Genomic DNA, 14848 nt, shown 5'->3' with positions numbered 1-14848 from the left:
AGGCCGTGTGTGTGTCCCTTTAAATGCAAATGAGCTACTGCCCCTGACCCGCTTTCCAAAAGAGGGTGGAGCTTTAACAGCTCATGCTTCGGTTGCTCATCAACAACAAAGCTGGAGAATCTCACACAGCCAAAATGACACTTTTCAGTAACAGTGTTCAGCCTTAAAGGTGCCCTAGATTCAAAAATTGAATTTACCTCGGCATAGTTAAATAACAAGAGTTCAGTACATGGAAAAGACATACAGTGTTTCCTCCTCCTTATATAAATCTCATTTGTTTAAAAGACCTCAGAAGAACAGGCGAATCTCAACATAACATCGACTGTTACGTAACAGTCGGGGTGTACGCCCCCAATATTTGCATATGCCAGCCCATGATCGAGGCATTACACAAGGGCAGCCAGTATTAACGTCTGGATGTGCACAGCTGAATCATCAGACTAGGTAAGCAAGCAAGGACAATAGCGAAAAATGGCAGATGGAGCAATAATAACTGACATGATCCATGATATCATGATATTTTTAGTGATATTTGTAAATTGTCTTTCTAAATGTGTCGTTAGCATGTTGCTAATGTACTGTTAAATGTGGTTAAAGTTACCATCATTTCTTACTGTATTCACGGAGACGAGCCGTCGCTATTTTCATTTTTAAACACTTGCAGTCTGTATAATGCATAAACACAACTTCATTCTTTATAAATCTCTTCAACAGTGTGTAACATTAGCCCGTTAGCCACGGAGCATAGCCTCAAATTCATTCAGAATCAAATGTAAACATCCAAATAAATACCATACTTACGCAATTAGACATGTTGCATGACGAACACTTTGTAAAGATCCATTTTGAGGGTTATATTTGCTGTGTGAACTTTGTTTATGCTGTTTAAGGCAAGCGTGAGCTCCGGGGGCGGGGAGCACAAGAATTTAAAGGGACCGCAGCCTGAATCGGCGCATATTTAATGATGCCCCAAAATAGGCAGTTAAAAAAATTAATAAAAAAAAAAATCTAGATGGTATGTGGAAATCCAGTATGAACGCTCACTATACATAGCATACTTGTTTGCCAAACAGAGCCATACACACCAGGCTAACGTTTATGATTGCTATCAAATGCTGTGAATGGTCTAACATTTTTTTCCAAAATATCACTCAGACAGAAACGCTCCTTTTTTAGCAATCAAGCTTGCCAGGGTCAGCTCGCAGGCTAACAAGACTCATCTGTGCAGCCAACGACAGAACAGTTATCATGTTTTGCTGAACCTTTGCCATGGCGTTAAAACTGGTACACCGTGTTCGCTTGCAAAAACAAAATGGTGGTGCCGTGGGTGGAAACGTGCAGATTAAGGGGTGGTAATATTATAATAATATCCCCTTCCTACTAGGAGAGCGAAACCTGAGCGGGTTGTTTTTTCACATGCTTGTAGAGAAAGGCTTGCCAAAACAAAGTTACTGGGTTGTCCTTTTTCACGTTTTCTGGGTTGTCAGATGCACCAGGGACCCGATTATAGCACTAAAACATGGAAAAAGTCAGATTTTCATGATTTGTCCCCTTTAAGATATGTCAGTGCAAGATGCATTTTAGTCTGGGGCTTAAGCCTTGTCTGTGAAACTGGGGGCACATGTCCCATTGTTTTGCATAATGATATGGTAATTTTACCTGTTGTCAGGCAAACAACAGGATGAAACCCAGCCAAAGCTTTCAAGCCAAATTTGTTCAAACAAATGACCAGAATGGACTGATCAAAATTAGAACTAATTTGAATTCATTTTGAAGAACTAAGTAACTGATGCTTGTTTTGCTGTTCTATTTTGTTCTCTGTTTAACACTAGTGCTCAGTTTAAACTATCACTTATGGGTTCTGATGTGGTGACAAACAGTGGCTTAATAGAATTAGAATACAGTGTCCTTAATCTTTCCTGAGATCCATTAATAGAATTAGTATCATCTAATTGGAATACAGGGAGACATGGGTGGCATGAAATCTTTGTACGTAATGAATATAAGCTTTAAAATGGAAACAATCAGATTCCAGAAGTATACATTTGTCACTTGTTACTTTCCCTGGGATTGGGAAATGACTGACCAAGCATATCACAGAACGGTGGCCCTTTCATAAGACATACTGGGCAATTACAGCTCTTATGTAAAGCATCACTTCTGCTTCATCTCACAAATAAGCCTAGAGATAGAAGTCATTTTTATTGGTTGCATAAAAATGGAAAATGAAAATGTTTAATCCTTTACAAATTACTAACTTGTTGAGAAACATGATCTTGGTGGAAGAATTTTATTGCTATTAAAAATCATGTGCTGTTCCTAATAATAGTGCATGCAAATCTGACACTCACATCATGACCAATAACATTTCCCTGAACACAGATATTCTAGACCTCCCTTTTATTTAAGCATTTGCCTCAGTGCCAATTACCTGACTCAGCAACAGATTGACTTCAATGACTGTACAGCTGTTTCCTGACTCCAGATTTTCAGGTTTCTATTTCATTACTGAATAATTTTAATGCATTAATGATGTAGATGTTTGATTTCACCATAAGAACATAAAAGAGTAAATGTGACCAAACATATTCATGGCTGTAGTTGCACAATTTCTGATAACCATTTTCATTATTAAACATGAAGTGAACAGATGTTTCAAAATAAAACATTTTTTTACTGTTCAAGGATGTAGATTTTTTTTTTCAATTAGCACCGATTTGGAAGGTGATTGTTCTTTAATTAACTTTCATTCTGTATTTACAAGGTACAACAAGGTGGAAATAAAGAGCATTTGTTATATTGCATTTAAAACCTCTTATTGACAAATAACTGTACTACCTCTCAAGAAGTAATACGAGATTGTTAAAATCAAAAGTAAGCTTAGTCAAAGATAAATACTTAATCAGTTCTATTCTATTCTATTCTATTCTATTCTATTCTATTCTATTCTATTCTATGTAATCCTGTTTCCATAAAGACAACAAAAGTGTTCTTTTTATATGAATGTGTAATGATTTTTAAAATATAATATTTTTAAATAAACATGACACAATTAAAAACTATATATATATATATATATATATATATATATATAAATAGAGAGAGAGAGAGAGAGAGTTTTTAATTGTGTCATGTTTATTTAAAAATATTATATTTTAAAAATCATTATAATATTTTTTAAAATATAATATTTTTAAATAAACATGACACAATTAAAAACTATATATATATATATATATATATATATATATATATATATATATATATATATATATATATATATATATATATATATATATATAGTTTTTAATTGTGTCATGTTTATTTAAAAATATTATATAATATTTTTAAATAAACACACACACACATATAATCCGAGATTAATGCAGCCTACAAAACACAGAATAACATAAACAACGAATATGAAGCAAGAAACAATAATGCTGTGAAAAACAAGCTGGAAGTTTCCATTCTTAAAGGGCCATACAAAGAAGATTTGGTCAGTGAAGGGAGCTGTTCAGTTTGTAGTCCTTAAAGAAAAGTTTTTGAAGAGAGTAAATATTTATGAATAAAATGAGGTCTGTGGTTAACATTATTTGAAGATAATTTCATTCGTTTTGTTTACATGTAACTTTTAAAAACTTGAATGTTTTGAAAAAAATGCTAAATAATAAGAATACTACGCAATCATCTATTTATATATCTATGTATATATAATTATGCTACTAACTTCTCAAAAATATATTTTCATTACTATATTTTGCATTTTTTAAATAAATTGATTCCTCATTTTAATTGTAATTGTAGACTTAAATTGTAACATTTTCCACGTTTTCCCCCCCCAGAAACTTCTTAATATCTTTTTTCCTTTATTTTGTCAGCGTGAAAGACCGAGGTTTTATTTTGAAATGTTCAATGTGAAACTAACCTGTGGTTTCCGGCTTCATCAGACAGCGGAGCTACATTGTAAACACACCGCGTCCATTTTCAGACCAGTTAGGAGAAACGTCGCACATCACCGCTGAACATGGGGGCCGTACTTGGGCTTTGTTCCATGGCCAGTTGGGTGAGTTCACATAATCATATACTACTGAAATCTAAATATAATCTTATGGATGTGCGAAGGAAAATAACTATTGGGTTTTCTGCGAGTTTATCCTGTGATGCTGAAGACATCCGCATCGGCAAAGAGAAAATGGTGTCTGGGCCTTTCGCTATTCATAAAACCCACTGCATCTTTAAAATAATTACCAAGAATGACACATAACATCATATTAATTATTTTTACTATGTTTTAAGTGTGATTCAAATCAGTTGTTTCTGCTTTGCTAAATCTACATGTCATTATTGGGTGGTGCCCTTGTTGTGATGAAGCAGAAAATGTGTGCGTGTGTTGTTTTGCTTTTTGCGTAATTTGGATCACCAAACGTATACACTACTATTTTTCTCGTAATTACAGGCAAATAGTTGTAACGTTAGATGAAAATGTTTTGTACTAGGCTCTTGTGATCATGACAGCTGTTCGTTGTTTGATATGAATTTTTGACATGATGTCCCCCCACACGTTTGATTTGGGGGTTTAAATGCATAACAACATAACATGAGGTTTTCGAAGCAGGTCACATGTTTGTTAGGATTTCAGGTGTTGCGACATCAAAACACCGATCAGATGGCAGCTCATGACACACACACACACACACACACACGCGCACACGCACACACACTTGTATGTGTATATACGGGGATTCTCCATAGGCGTAATGTTTTTATAGTAAGCTAATCAATTTTTTTTGTCCCATTACCCTAAATCTACCCATCACAGAAAACTGGAGGCATTTATTTGAATAAAAAAACCCCAAAACAAAACAAAAAAACGCCATTAAGTATGTTTTTTAAGCCATTTGGTTTACTATATTTACATATATATATATATGTATTTACATATGGTTTACAAGGACACAGGAACCATATTTACGCTGTAATACCCATGTCATACACATTTGAGACCACAGTGACCTCACAAACCACACACACACACACACACACACACACATGCACACAGGAGAGATTGGAAAACATGGGATCTGAAGCTATGTTGCACTATTACTGTTCAGTAACACTTTATAATAATAGCTTGATGAGACAAGTATGTATGTATGTCATGTATGAATTATGAATTATAATTCAGAAGTTTGGGGTCAGATATAAGATTTAAGATAAGATTAAAAAACAATAATAAAGAAATTAATACTTTGATTCAACAATAATGCATTAAATTGGTCAAAGGTGACAGTAAAAAATAATTTTGAACAATCCTGAAAAAAATATCACATTTCTACAAAAATATTCAGCACAACTGTTTTTGACATTGATAATAATAAGAAATGTTTCTTGAGCAGCAAATCAACCTATTAGAATGATTTCTGAAGGATCATGTGACACTGAAGACTGGAGTAATTATGCTGAAAATTAAGCTTTGTCATCACAAGAATAAATTATATTTTAAAATATATTTTAAAAAGCACTTATATTAAATTGTAATAATATTTTACACTATTGCTGTTTTATTGTATTTATTACTTAATAAATGCAGCCTCGATGTACGGAAGAGGATTAGGGCCAAGCAATAATAAAAAAATAAAACCATCTCGAGATTAAAGTTGTTAAATTTTGAGAAAAAAAGTCGAGATAAAATGTTGAGAATAAAGTCATTAAATTATGAGAAAAAAGTCGTTAAATTACGAGAACAAATTCGTTAAATTACGTTTTTTTTCTCGTAATTTAACGAGTTTATTCTCAACATTTTATCTCAACTTTTTTCTCGAAATTTAACAACATTTTTCTCATAATTTAACGAATTTGTTCTTGTAATTTAATGACTTTTTTCTCGTAATTTAATGACTTTATTCTCAAAATTTTATCTCGACTTTTTTCTTGAAATTTAACGAGTTTTTTCTCGTAATTTAACGAGTTTATTCTCAACATTTTATCTCGACTTTTTTCTCGAAATTTAACGACATTTTTCTCATAATTTAATGAATTTGTTCTTGTAATTTAACGACATTTTTCTCGTAATTTAATGACTTTATTCTCAACATTTTATCGACTTTTTTTCTCGAAATTTAACAACTTTAATCTTGAGATGGTTTTATTTTTTTATTATTGCTTGGCCCTAATCCTCTTCCGTATCAATGAGCATAAGAACATTACAAAAATATTAAAAAGTCTTAATGTTCATAACTACTCCAAACTTAGTAGTGTAAACATTTTTATAAGGTGTTTTTATCTGGACATTTATTTTGGGAAGGATTTAATGTCCTGTTTGAACTAATCACATCTAAACACTCTGTTTGTTATATAAAGCCAGACAAATTTAGGCACAAGCATTGTCTGTTTTGTACCTTGTGTACAAGCGAGAGATGAGGCCTCTTTAATTAGTCTATTTTTCTAAGCCCTGATATGAGTCACTTTGAAATCAACATGTTTATGCGTCACAAAGCCCTTCTCATTTTGCAGAATGAAGCTGTTTCTAGCTAGGGATGAGATATCGACATTATATTGCTTATCGGCTACTGCGACATTTATCTTTACTATATTTTTAATTGCAAGTTTCAGAAGACTATTTACCTATCTTTAAATTATTGTAATGCCTAAATAAATTTTCAGGATATTTTTGTTTCTTTTGTCAATAAAATTACAAAAACAACAAAATGCCCTGCTTTTTTTGTTGGGGGGTGGGGCGGGGGTCTTGATCGAGAGTGTGTGGCTGAAGTTAGCAAAACATCTGAAATGGCTTACATCACCTTTAATTTGTGTTTATCTCCTCTCTAGATTCCTTGTCTTTGTGGCAGCGCTCCTTGCCTGCTGTGCGGATGCTGCCCAAGTGGAAACAACTCTACTGTCACTCGGCTGATCTATGCCTTCTTCATGCTGATGGGTGTGGGCATTGCTTGCATCATGCTCATGCCAGGCATGGAGGGGCATCTGAAGAAGGTGATACTGAAACAACAAGTTTAAATTTGCTCTACATATGTCTTATTTGATGTTCAGGGTTGCGACTGAAGCGTTCTGGTCATTTGTATGTTTTTTTTTTTAATGTGACTGCAGATTCCAGGCTTTTGTGAAGGAGGAACGGGGTCGTCCATCCCAGGAGTCGAAGGTCACGTGAACTGCGATGTGCTGGTTGGGTATAAGGCTGTGTATCGTGTGTGCTTTGGAATGGCCATGTTCTTCTTGCTCTTCTCTCTCATCATGGTAAAGGTCAAGAGCAGCCAGGACCCAAGAGCCGCTGTGCATAACGGGTTAGTGTGACCTAGTGGTTAAAGTCTTGACCTGTAACTGAAAGGTTGAAGGTTTGAAACCAAGAACTATAACTGTGTTCTTGAAGACGACACAGGTATTGCAAGCTAATTTTTAGAAATGTTTATTAATTCTTTTAAATATATTGATCTTCTCCAGGTTTTGGTTCTTCAAGTTTGCAGCTGCCACTGCTATTACAGTCGGAGCGTTCTTTATTCCTGAAGGCCCTTTTACTACTGGTAAACTCTTACTTTATCACCTTAAATATGAAATATACTTGTAATTACATAAATACAATGTATGTGACTTTAAAAGTCCACTCAACATTGTCAGGAGTGACCAAATTAAAAAGAAAGTGCTAGACGTGTGATATAGTTGTACATTAAATGTACATATACATTAGACAATCTGCTGTGGACTTTATCGTAAAGCCATCTTAAGTGATGAGAGAGTGAGATCATGCAGATTCAAGTTGTTCCCTGAATTTATTTCTGAGGATGATCTAATGATGATCTTCTATTGGGCCTCTTCCAGTCTGGTTTTACGTAGGCATGGCTGGAGCGTTCTGTTTTATCCTCATCCAGCTGGTGCTCTTGATCGACTTCGCTCACTCTTGGAACGAGTCCTGGGTGGAGAAAATGGAGGAGGGAAACTCCCGCTGCTGGTATGCAGGTATGTATTAGGAGAACTTGATTTGTTCAATGTTTTTAAAAAAAAAAAATGGCTCACCAAGGCTGTTCAAAATACAGTAAAACAGTAATATTGTGAAATCATTACAATTTAAAATAACTGCTTTCTATTTTTATATTTTTAAAATGTAATTTATTCCTGTGATGGTAAAGCTGAATTTTCAGCATCATTACTCCAGTCTTCAGTCTCACATGATCCTTCAGAAATATTTAAAAATGCTGGTGCTCAAGAAACATTTGTTGTTCTTGTTATTTATTATTAATGTTTAAAACAGTTGTGATGCTTAATTTGTTTGTGGAAAACTTGATGCATTTTTTCGTGATTTTTTTTTTTTTTTTTTTTGATGAATAGAAAGCAAAAAAAGAACAGCATTTATTTGAAATGGAAATCTTTTGTAATGTTATAAATGTCTTTACTGTCACTTCTGATCAATTTAATGTATTCTTGCGGAATACAAGTATTTTTAATTTAAGTTAATGACCCCAAACTTTTAAATGGTAGTGTATCTTTTACATAAATTCATAAATAAATAAATAAATCACATCATATTTATATAATAATATTATAGGTAACGCTTTAGTTTAGGGTCCAAATCTCACTATTAACTAATTGCTTATGCATATTACAAACCTGATTCCAAAAAAGTTGGGACACTGTACAAATTGTGAATAAAAACAGAATGCAATGATGTGGAAGTTTCAAATGTCAATATTTTATTCAGAATACAACATAGATGACATATCAAATGTTTAAACTGAGAAAATGTATCATTTTAAGGGAAAAATAAGATGATTTCAAATTTCATGGCATCAACACATCTCAAAAAAGTTGGGACAAGGCTATGTTTTCCACTGTGTGTCATCCCCTCTTCTTTTTATAACAGTCTGCAAACGTCTGGGGACTGAGGAGACAAGTTGCTCAAGTTTAGGAATAGGAATGTTGTCCCATTCTTGTCTAATACAGGCTTCTAGTTGCTCAGCTGTCTAAGGTCTTCTTTGTCCCATGTTCCTCTTTATGATGCGCCAAATGTTTTCTATGGGTGAAAGATCTGGACTGCAGGCTGGCCATTTCAGTACCCGGGTCCTCCTCCTACACAGCCATGATGTTGTAATTGATGCAGTATGTGGTCTGGCATTGTCTTCCCTGAAAGAGACGACATCTGGATGGGAGCATATGTTGTTCTAGAACTTGGATATACCTTTCAGCATTGATGGTGCCTTTCCAGATGTGTAAGCTGCCCATGCCATGACATAGCGTCCCAGTTTTCCAAAAAGAACTTCAAATTTTGATTCGTCTGACCACAGAACAGTTTTCCACTTTGCCATAGTCCATTTTAAATGGAGAAAACCCAGAGAAAACGCCTGCGCTTCTGGATCATGTTTAGATATGGCTTCTTTTTTGACCTATAGAGTTTACTGGAAGTATTCCTGAGCCCATGTTGTGATTTCCATTACAGTAGCATTCCTGTATGTGATGCAGTGCCGTCTAAGGGCCCGAAGATCCCGGTCATCCAGTATGGTTTTCCAGCCTTGACCCTTACGCACAGAGATTGTTCCAGATTCTCTGAATCTTCAGATGATATTATGCACTGTAGATGATGATAACTTCAAACTCTGCAATTTTTCTCTGAGAAACTCCTTTCTGATATTGCTCCACTATTTTTCGCCACAGCATTGGGGGAATTGGTGATCCTCTGCCCATCTTGACTTCTGAGAGACACTGCCACTCTGAGAGGCTCTTTTTATACCCAATCATGTTGCCAATTGACCTAATAAGTTGCAAATTTTAACCCAATTTAACATTTAACTTTTCCGGCCTCTTATTGCTACCAGTCCCAACTTTTTTGGAATGTGTAGCTCTCATGAAATCCAAAATGAGCCAATATTTGGCATGTCATTTCAAAATGTCTCACTTTCAACATTTGATATGTTATCTATATTCTATTGTGAATAAAATATAAGTTTATGAGATTTGTAAATTATTGCATTCCTTTTTTATTCACAATTTGTACAGTGTCCCAACTTTTTTGGAATCGGGTTTGTACTAATATATTGGCTGTTTATTAGTACTTTATAAAGCACATATTAATGTCTTATTTTGCATGACGATATTCTACACCCCTTGATCCTACCCAAAACCTAAACTTAACATCTACCTTACTAACTATTAATAAGCAGTGATTAGGAGTTTGAGGCAAAAGTCGTAGTTAATAGTAAGAATTGGACCCTAAGCTAAAGTGTGACCATATTATATTTATAAAGATATTGCTTAATTTATGTTTAGATATTTCTTGCAGTGCCGGTGTATATGCAGTCATAAAGAAGACTGATTGCATTGTTCTAACACATTTTTTCTACCATTCGTAGCTCTTCTGTCTGCCACAGCAATCAACTACGCTCTGTCCCTGATGTCTTTGGTCTTGTTCTATGTGTATTACACTCACTCTGATGGCTGCACTGAGAACAAAGTCTTCATCAGCATCAACATGCTGCTGTGCGTTGGTGCATCTGTCATGTCCATCTTGCCTAAGATCCAGGTAATGAATATAACACATCTGAGGGAGTTGGTATTGGAACTGTGATGGTCTCCTATGTTTTAAAGGGATAGTTCACCCAAAAATGAAAATTTGCTGTTAATTTACTCACCTTAAGGATGTAGATGACTTTTCTTTAGTAGAACAGAAATGAAGATTTTTAGCTGAAAGCGTGGTCCTTGGTGATTCATATAGTTCAAGTCAATGGCTACCGTCACTTTGAGAGTCATAAAAACATATACAGGCAAAAAACTGAACATTATTTACAACATTATTACCTGTAATCCTAAAGAGATAGTCACCTGCATCTTGGATGGCCTGAAGGAGAATAAATTAACAGCAAATTTTAATTTCGCACTATCCCTTTAATGTTGCTCAAAGTTTTAGATACATTCTTCAGGTGAGCATCAAATCTTAAATTAATTTAATTTCTTCATGTCCCTTTCTTTCCTCTCCTCCAGGAGTCCCAGCCCAGGTCTGGTCTCTTACAGTCCTCCATTGTTACCCTGTACACCATGTATCTGACCTGGTCTGCCATGACCAATGAACCTGGTAAGCATTGTGAAAAATTCTTCTAAAAAAATATATTCTGTTGTTCATTAAATCAGTCTAGAATAATGATTTTATTTTCCCAAAGAACGCAGATGCAACCCTAGCTTGCTTGGAATTATCGGCCTCAACAGCACCACCCCTGCTGGTCAGGACCGTGTTGTTCAATGGTGGGATGCCCAGGGCATTGTGGGGTTGATCTTGTTCCTGTTGTGTGTGCTGTACTCCAGGTAAGAAAGTTTGACATTTGTTAAAAGATATGTCCTATTTTTGCAGCTATTTTTCAACGCTGCAGTCAAATTTGTCCTTAAATTTCCTCAGCATCCGCAACTCCAGCAATACTCAGGTGAACAAACTGACCCTCACCAGTGACGAGTCCGCTCTGATCGAGGATGGTCCCGCTCCAGAGAACTTTGAAGTGAGCGATGGCACCAACCGTGCCATTGACAACGAGAAGGATGGAGTCACCTACAGCTATTCTTTCTTCCACTTCATGCTCTTCTTGGCTTCCCTGTACATCATGATGACATTGACCAACTGGTACAGGTATGTGCCCTTGGGATGTTTTTATCAGTTTCATTTCACAACATATTGGTGACCATTTGGTACTTGTAAATTATCTGTTTTGGTTTGATTAGGCCAATATTGGAAGCAGTGACAAATGTGACAAATTCCAAAAAGTGCAAAAACATTTTTGTCTGATTTTATGTGTAAAATTCTCTATATAAAAATATAGGTGTAGTGAATGGTAGTGAATTTTAATATTGACTGTTAAATGACTGACATTACTGTAATTATTATTATTTTTTTTCAATATCTACTGACAACCTTGAATAATAATGGATAATATTCAAAAATGTGTTTTGTTTACCACAATGGATTTACTTTTTTTTTTTTTTTTTTTTTGCCATCATTGAACTGTATTTTTAATATTTTTAATTATATATATTGTCTATAGTCTACTGTCGTCTAGTCATTTTCTTAAAGACTATAAAATTGTATAATTTTATTTATATTTTATTTAAATATCCACTATAGATCAAAAGTTTAGGGTCAGTAAGATTTTTTTTTAAAGAAACTAAATTGATTCAGCAAGAACTGATTGCTTGAATTGATTGAATGTGACAGTAAAGACATTTAAAATGTTACAAATAATTTCTGTTTCAAATAAATGATGTTCTTTCGAACTTCCTATTCATAAAAAAATCCTGAAAAAAAGATAACTTCAAGCAGCACAACTGTTTTTAACATGGGTAAAAATAAGAAATGTTTCCCACCCCAGATGTTTGAACAGTAGTGTACGGAAGAGGATTAGGGCCAAGCAATAATAAAAAAAATAAAACCATCTCGAGATTAAAGTTGTTAAATTTCGAGAAAAAGGTCGAGATAAAATGTTGAGAATAAACTCGTTAAATTATGAGAAAAAACTCATTAAATTTCAAGAAAAAAGTCAAGATAAAATGTTGAGAATAAACTCATTAAATTACGAGAAAAAAAGTTGTTAAATTACGAGCACAAATTCGTTAAATTATGAGAAAAATGTCGTTAAATTTCGAGAAAAAATTCAAGATAAAATGTTGAGAATAAACTCATTAAATTATGAGAAAAAAGTCATTAAATTACGAGAACAAACTCGTTAAATTTTGAGAAAAAAGTCGAGATAAAATGTTGAGAATAAAGTCATTAAATTACGAGAAAAAAAGTTGTTAAATTACGAGAACAAATTCGTTAAATTATGAGAAAAATTTTGTTAAATTTCGAGAAAAAATTCTAGATAAAATGTTGAGAATAAACTCATTAAATTATGAGAAAAAAGTCATTAAATTACGAGAACAAACTCGTTAAAATTTGAGAAAAAAGTCGAGATAAAATGTTGAGAATAAAGTCATTAAATTACGAGAATAAACTCATTAAATTACAAGAAAAAAGTTGTTAAATTACAAGAATAAATTCGTTAATTTAATGACTATATTCTCAACATTTTATCTCGACTTTTTTATCGAAATTTAACGAGTTTTTTTCTCGTAATTTAACAAGTTTATTCTCAACATTTTATCTCGACTTTTTTCTTGAAATTTAACGAGTTTTTTCTCGTAATTTAATGAGTTTATTCTCAACATTTTATCTCGACTTTTTTCTCGAAATTTAACGCGTTTTTTCTTGAAATTTAACAACTTTAATCTCGAGATGGTTTTATTTTTTATTATTGCTTGGCCCTAATCCTCTTCCGTAGTAGTGTATGTATATTTTTAACTACATTTTTATTTTATTTTATTTTATTTTATTTAACACTTAAATTAATAACTTGAATGAAAGCTATTCTATTAATAAGACCATTTTTAAATGTCATAAATATAATGGTTAGTTTATTATTGTATTTATATAGAAATGGTTATGATTGGCAAAGCTTACAGAATTATCCTTAAACTCTGATTTATAATTTTTTTCTGTTAATTTTATAGCCCTGACTCCAGCTATGAGACCATGACCAGCAAATGGCCGTCTGTGTGGGTGAAGATCACCTCTAGCTGGATCTGCATCTCTCTGTACGTGTGGACCCTGGTGGCTCCGCTGGTCCTCACCAACCGTGACTTCGACTGAAAGGATGGAAATAAAAGCTTGTGATTATATTCCGCCATTACTTTTGTGAATATCCACATGTATAGGGATAGGAGGGTCTAAATGTAAATACTGTGAGTGTTTTGTTCATTCAGCTAACCCTACATGTGTGGGTTTTTTTTAAATCTTGCATGCTTTTATGTAGGTGTTTATTGGTTTCATGTAAGAGACAAAAAAAGAAAAAAGAAGAAGAACATGGCTTGGGTTGCCTGTGATGTGATGTTAATATTTCCTTCAAGAAAGTGTTCTTCAATACTAAGGATAACGTAACCTTGATTAATAATCTCTGTATGGTTTAAAAATAAATCAAATGTATCTTAAGTTATTCGTGGAGAGTAGTGAAAATGCAGGTCATGTTTTCCCAGAAGTCATGACATTCATAGTTTCCTATAGAACGCACAACGTATACAGTGTTGCATTAGCATGTAAAAAATTAACAGGCAACTTAAAATTGTAGATTTTGTTTTGCTTTTCGATGATTTGCACCATGAACATATGACTGTAATATTGACTTTAACTGAGCTAACCCTTTGCAACTTGCACATGTTAGTTGTTTGGCGCAATATTAATTTTATGCTTGTAGCCAATGTGTGTGTTGAACAATGTTTTGCACTGAATTTATCTTTGCTGGTAAAACCTCAATAGATGACTTTACCCTCCATTGTATTAAGCACGATGGTTATTTAATTGATGCCAGTACTTGCGTAACTTTTTTTTTTTTTTTTTTATGTCGGTGTTATTTTTTGCCTTCTGAGATGCATTGTAATCACCCAATTTCATCTTATTAAAGGTTTAAGACCCAGATTATGTCCTGAGTGTAGTTTGAAAATTGCTAAGTAGCGAGCTATGAATGTCTTTCCTGAGGTAACATTGTTTACAAGCTGTTTTGAGGTCTTTCCATGATTACATGAGTTGAGACATTTTAGTAAGTTGTACAGTATCTTTCAACATACCTTCTGATGTTCATTCATGTTTATTTCACGCTATAGCTAGTAGTAAATAAAACAAAATGATCAGTTCAAGTGCGCTCTGTGAAGCTGCTTCGCTGTAACTGTGAGGCGGCTACAAAAATCTGTCACGACACGTTCGGGAGCGTCAAAAATGTCAGAAGAATTTTGAGATTTATCAAAAGTAACCAAGCTTATTGTAAAGCTTAAA

The 14848-nt window shown here is 33.8% G+C and overlaps 1 protein-coding gene across 1 annotated transcript; it reads left to right on the top strand.

Annotated features, from left to right (window-relative positions):
• Positions 1 to 3931: 3931 nt before the first annotated feature.
• serinc1 (serine incorporator 1) lies at positions 3932 to 14494 on the top strand. The gene is made up of 10 exons (XM_048207408.1): positions 3932 to 4066; positions 6832 to 6993; positions 7108 to 7301; positions 7459 to 7538; positions 7834 to 7971; positions 10356 to 10525; positions 10984 to 11074; positions 11160 to 11301; positions 11393 to 11617; positions 13534 to 14494. Exons 1-10 carry the CDS (start codon positions 4028 to 4030, stop codon positions 13670 to 13672), a joined length of 1380 nt encoding a protein of 459 aa, XP_048063365.1. The 5' UTR covers positions 3932 to 4027; the 3' UTR covers positions 13673 to 14494.
• The last annotated feature ends 354 nt before the right edge of the window (positions 14495 to 14848 follow it).

This window comes from Megalobrama amblycephala, linkage group LG11 (genome assembly GCF_018812025.1).
Source record: "Megalobrama amblycephala isolate DHTTF-2021 linkage group LG11, ASM1881202v1, whole genome shotgun sequence".
Taxonomy (NCBI): domain Eukaryota; kingdom Metazoa; phylum Chordata; class Actinopteri; order Cypriniformes; family Xenocyprididae; genus Megalobrama; species Megalobrama amblycephala.
The sequence above is the reverse complement of the archived record's forward strand: the minus strand, read 5'-3'. Positions and strand labels throughout refer to the sequence as shown.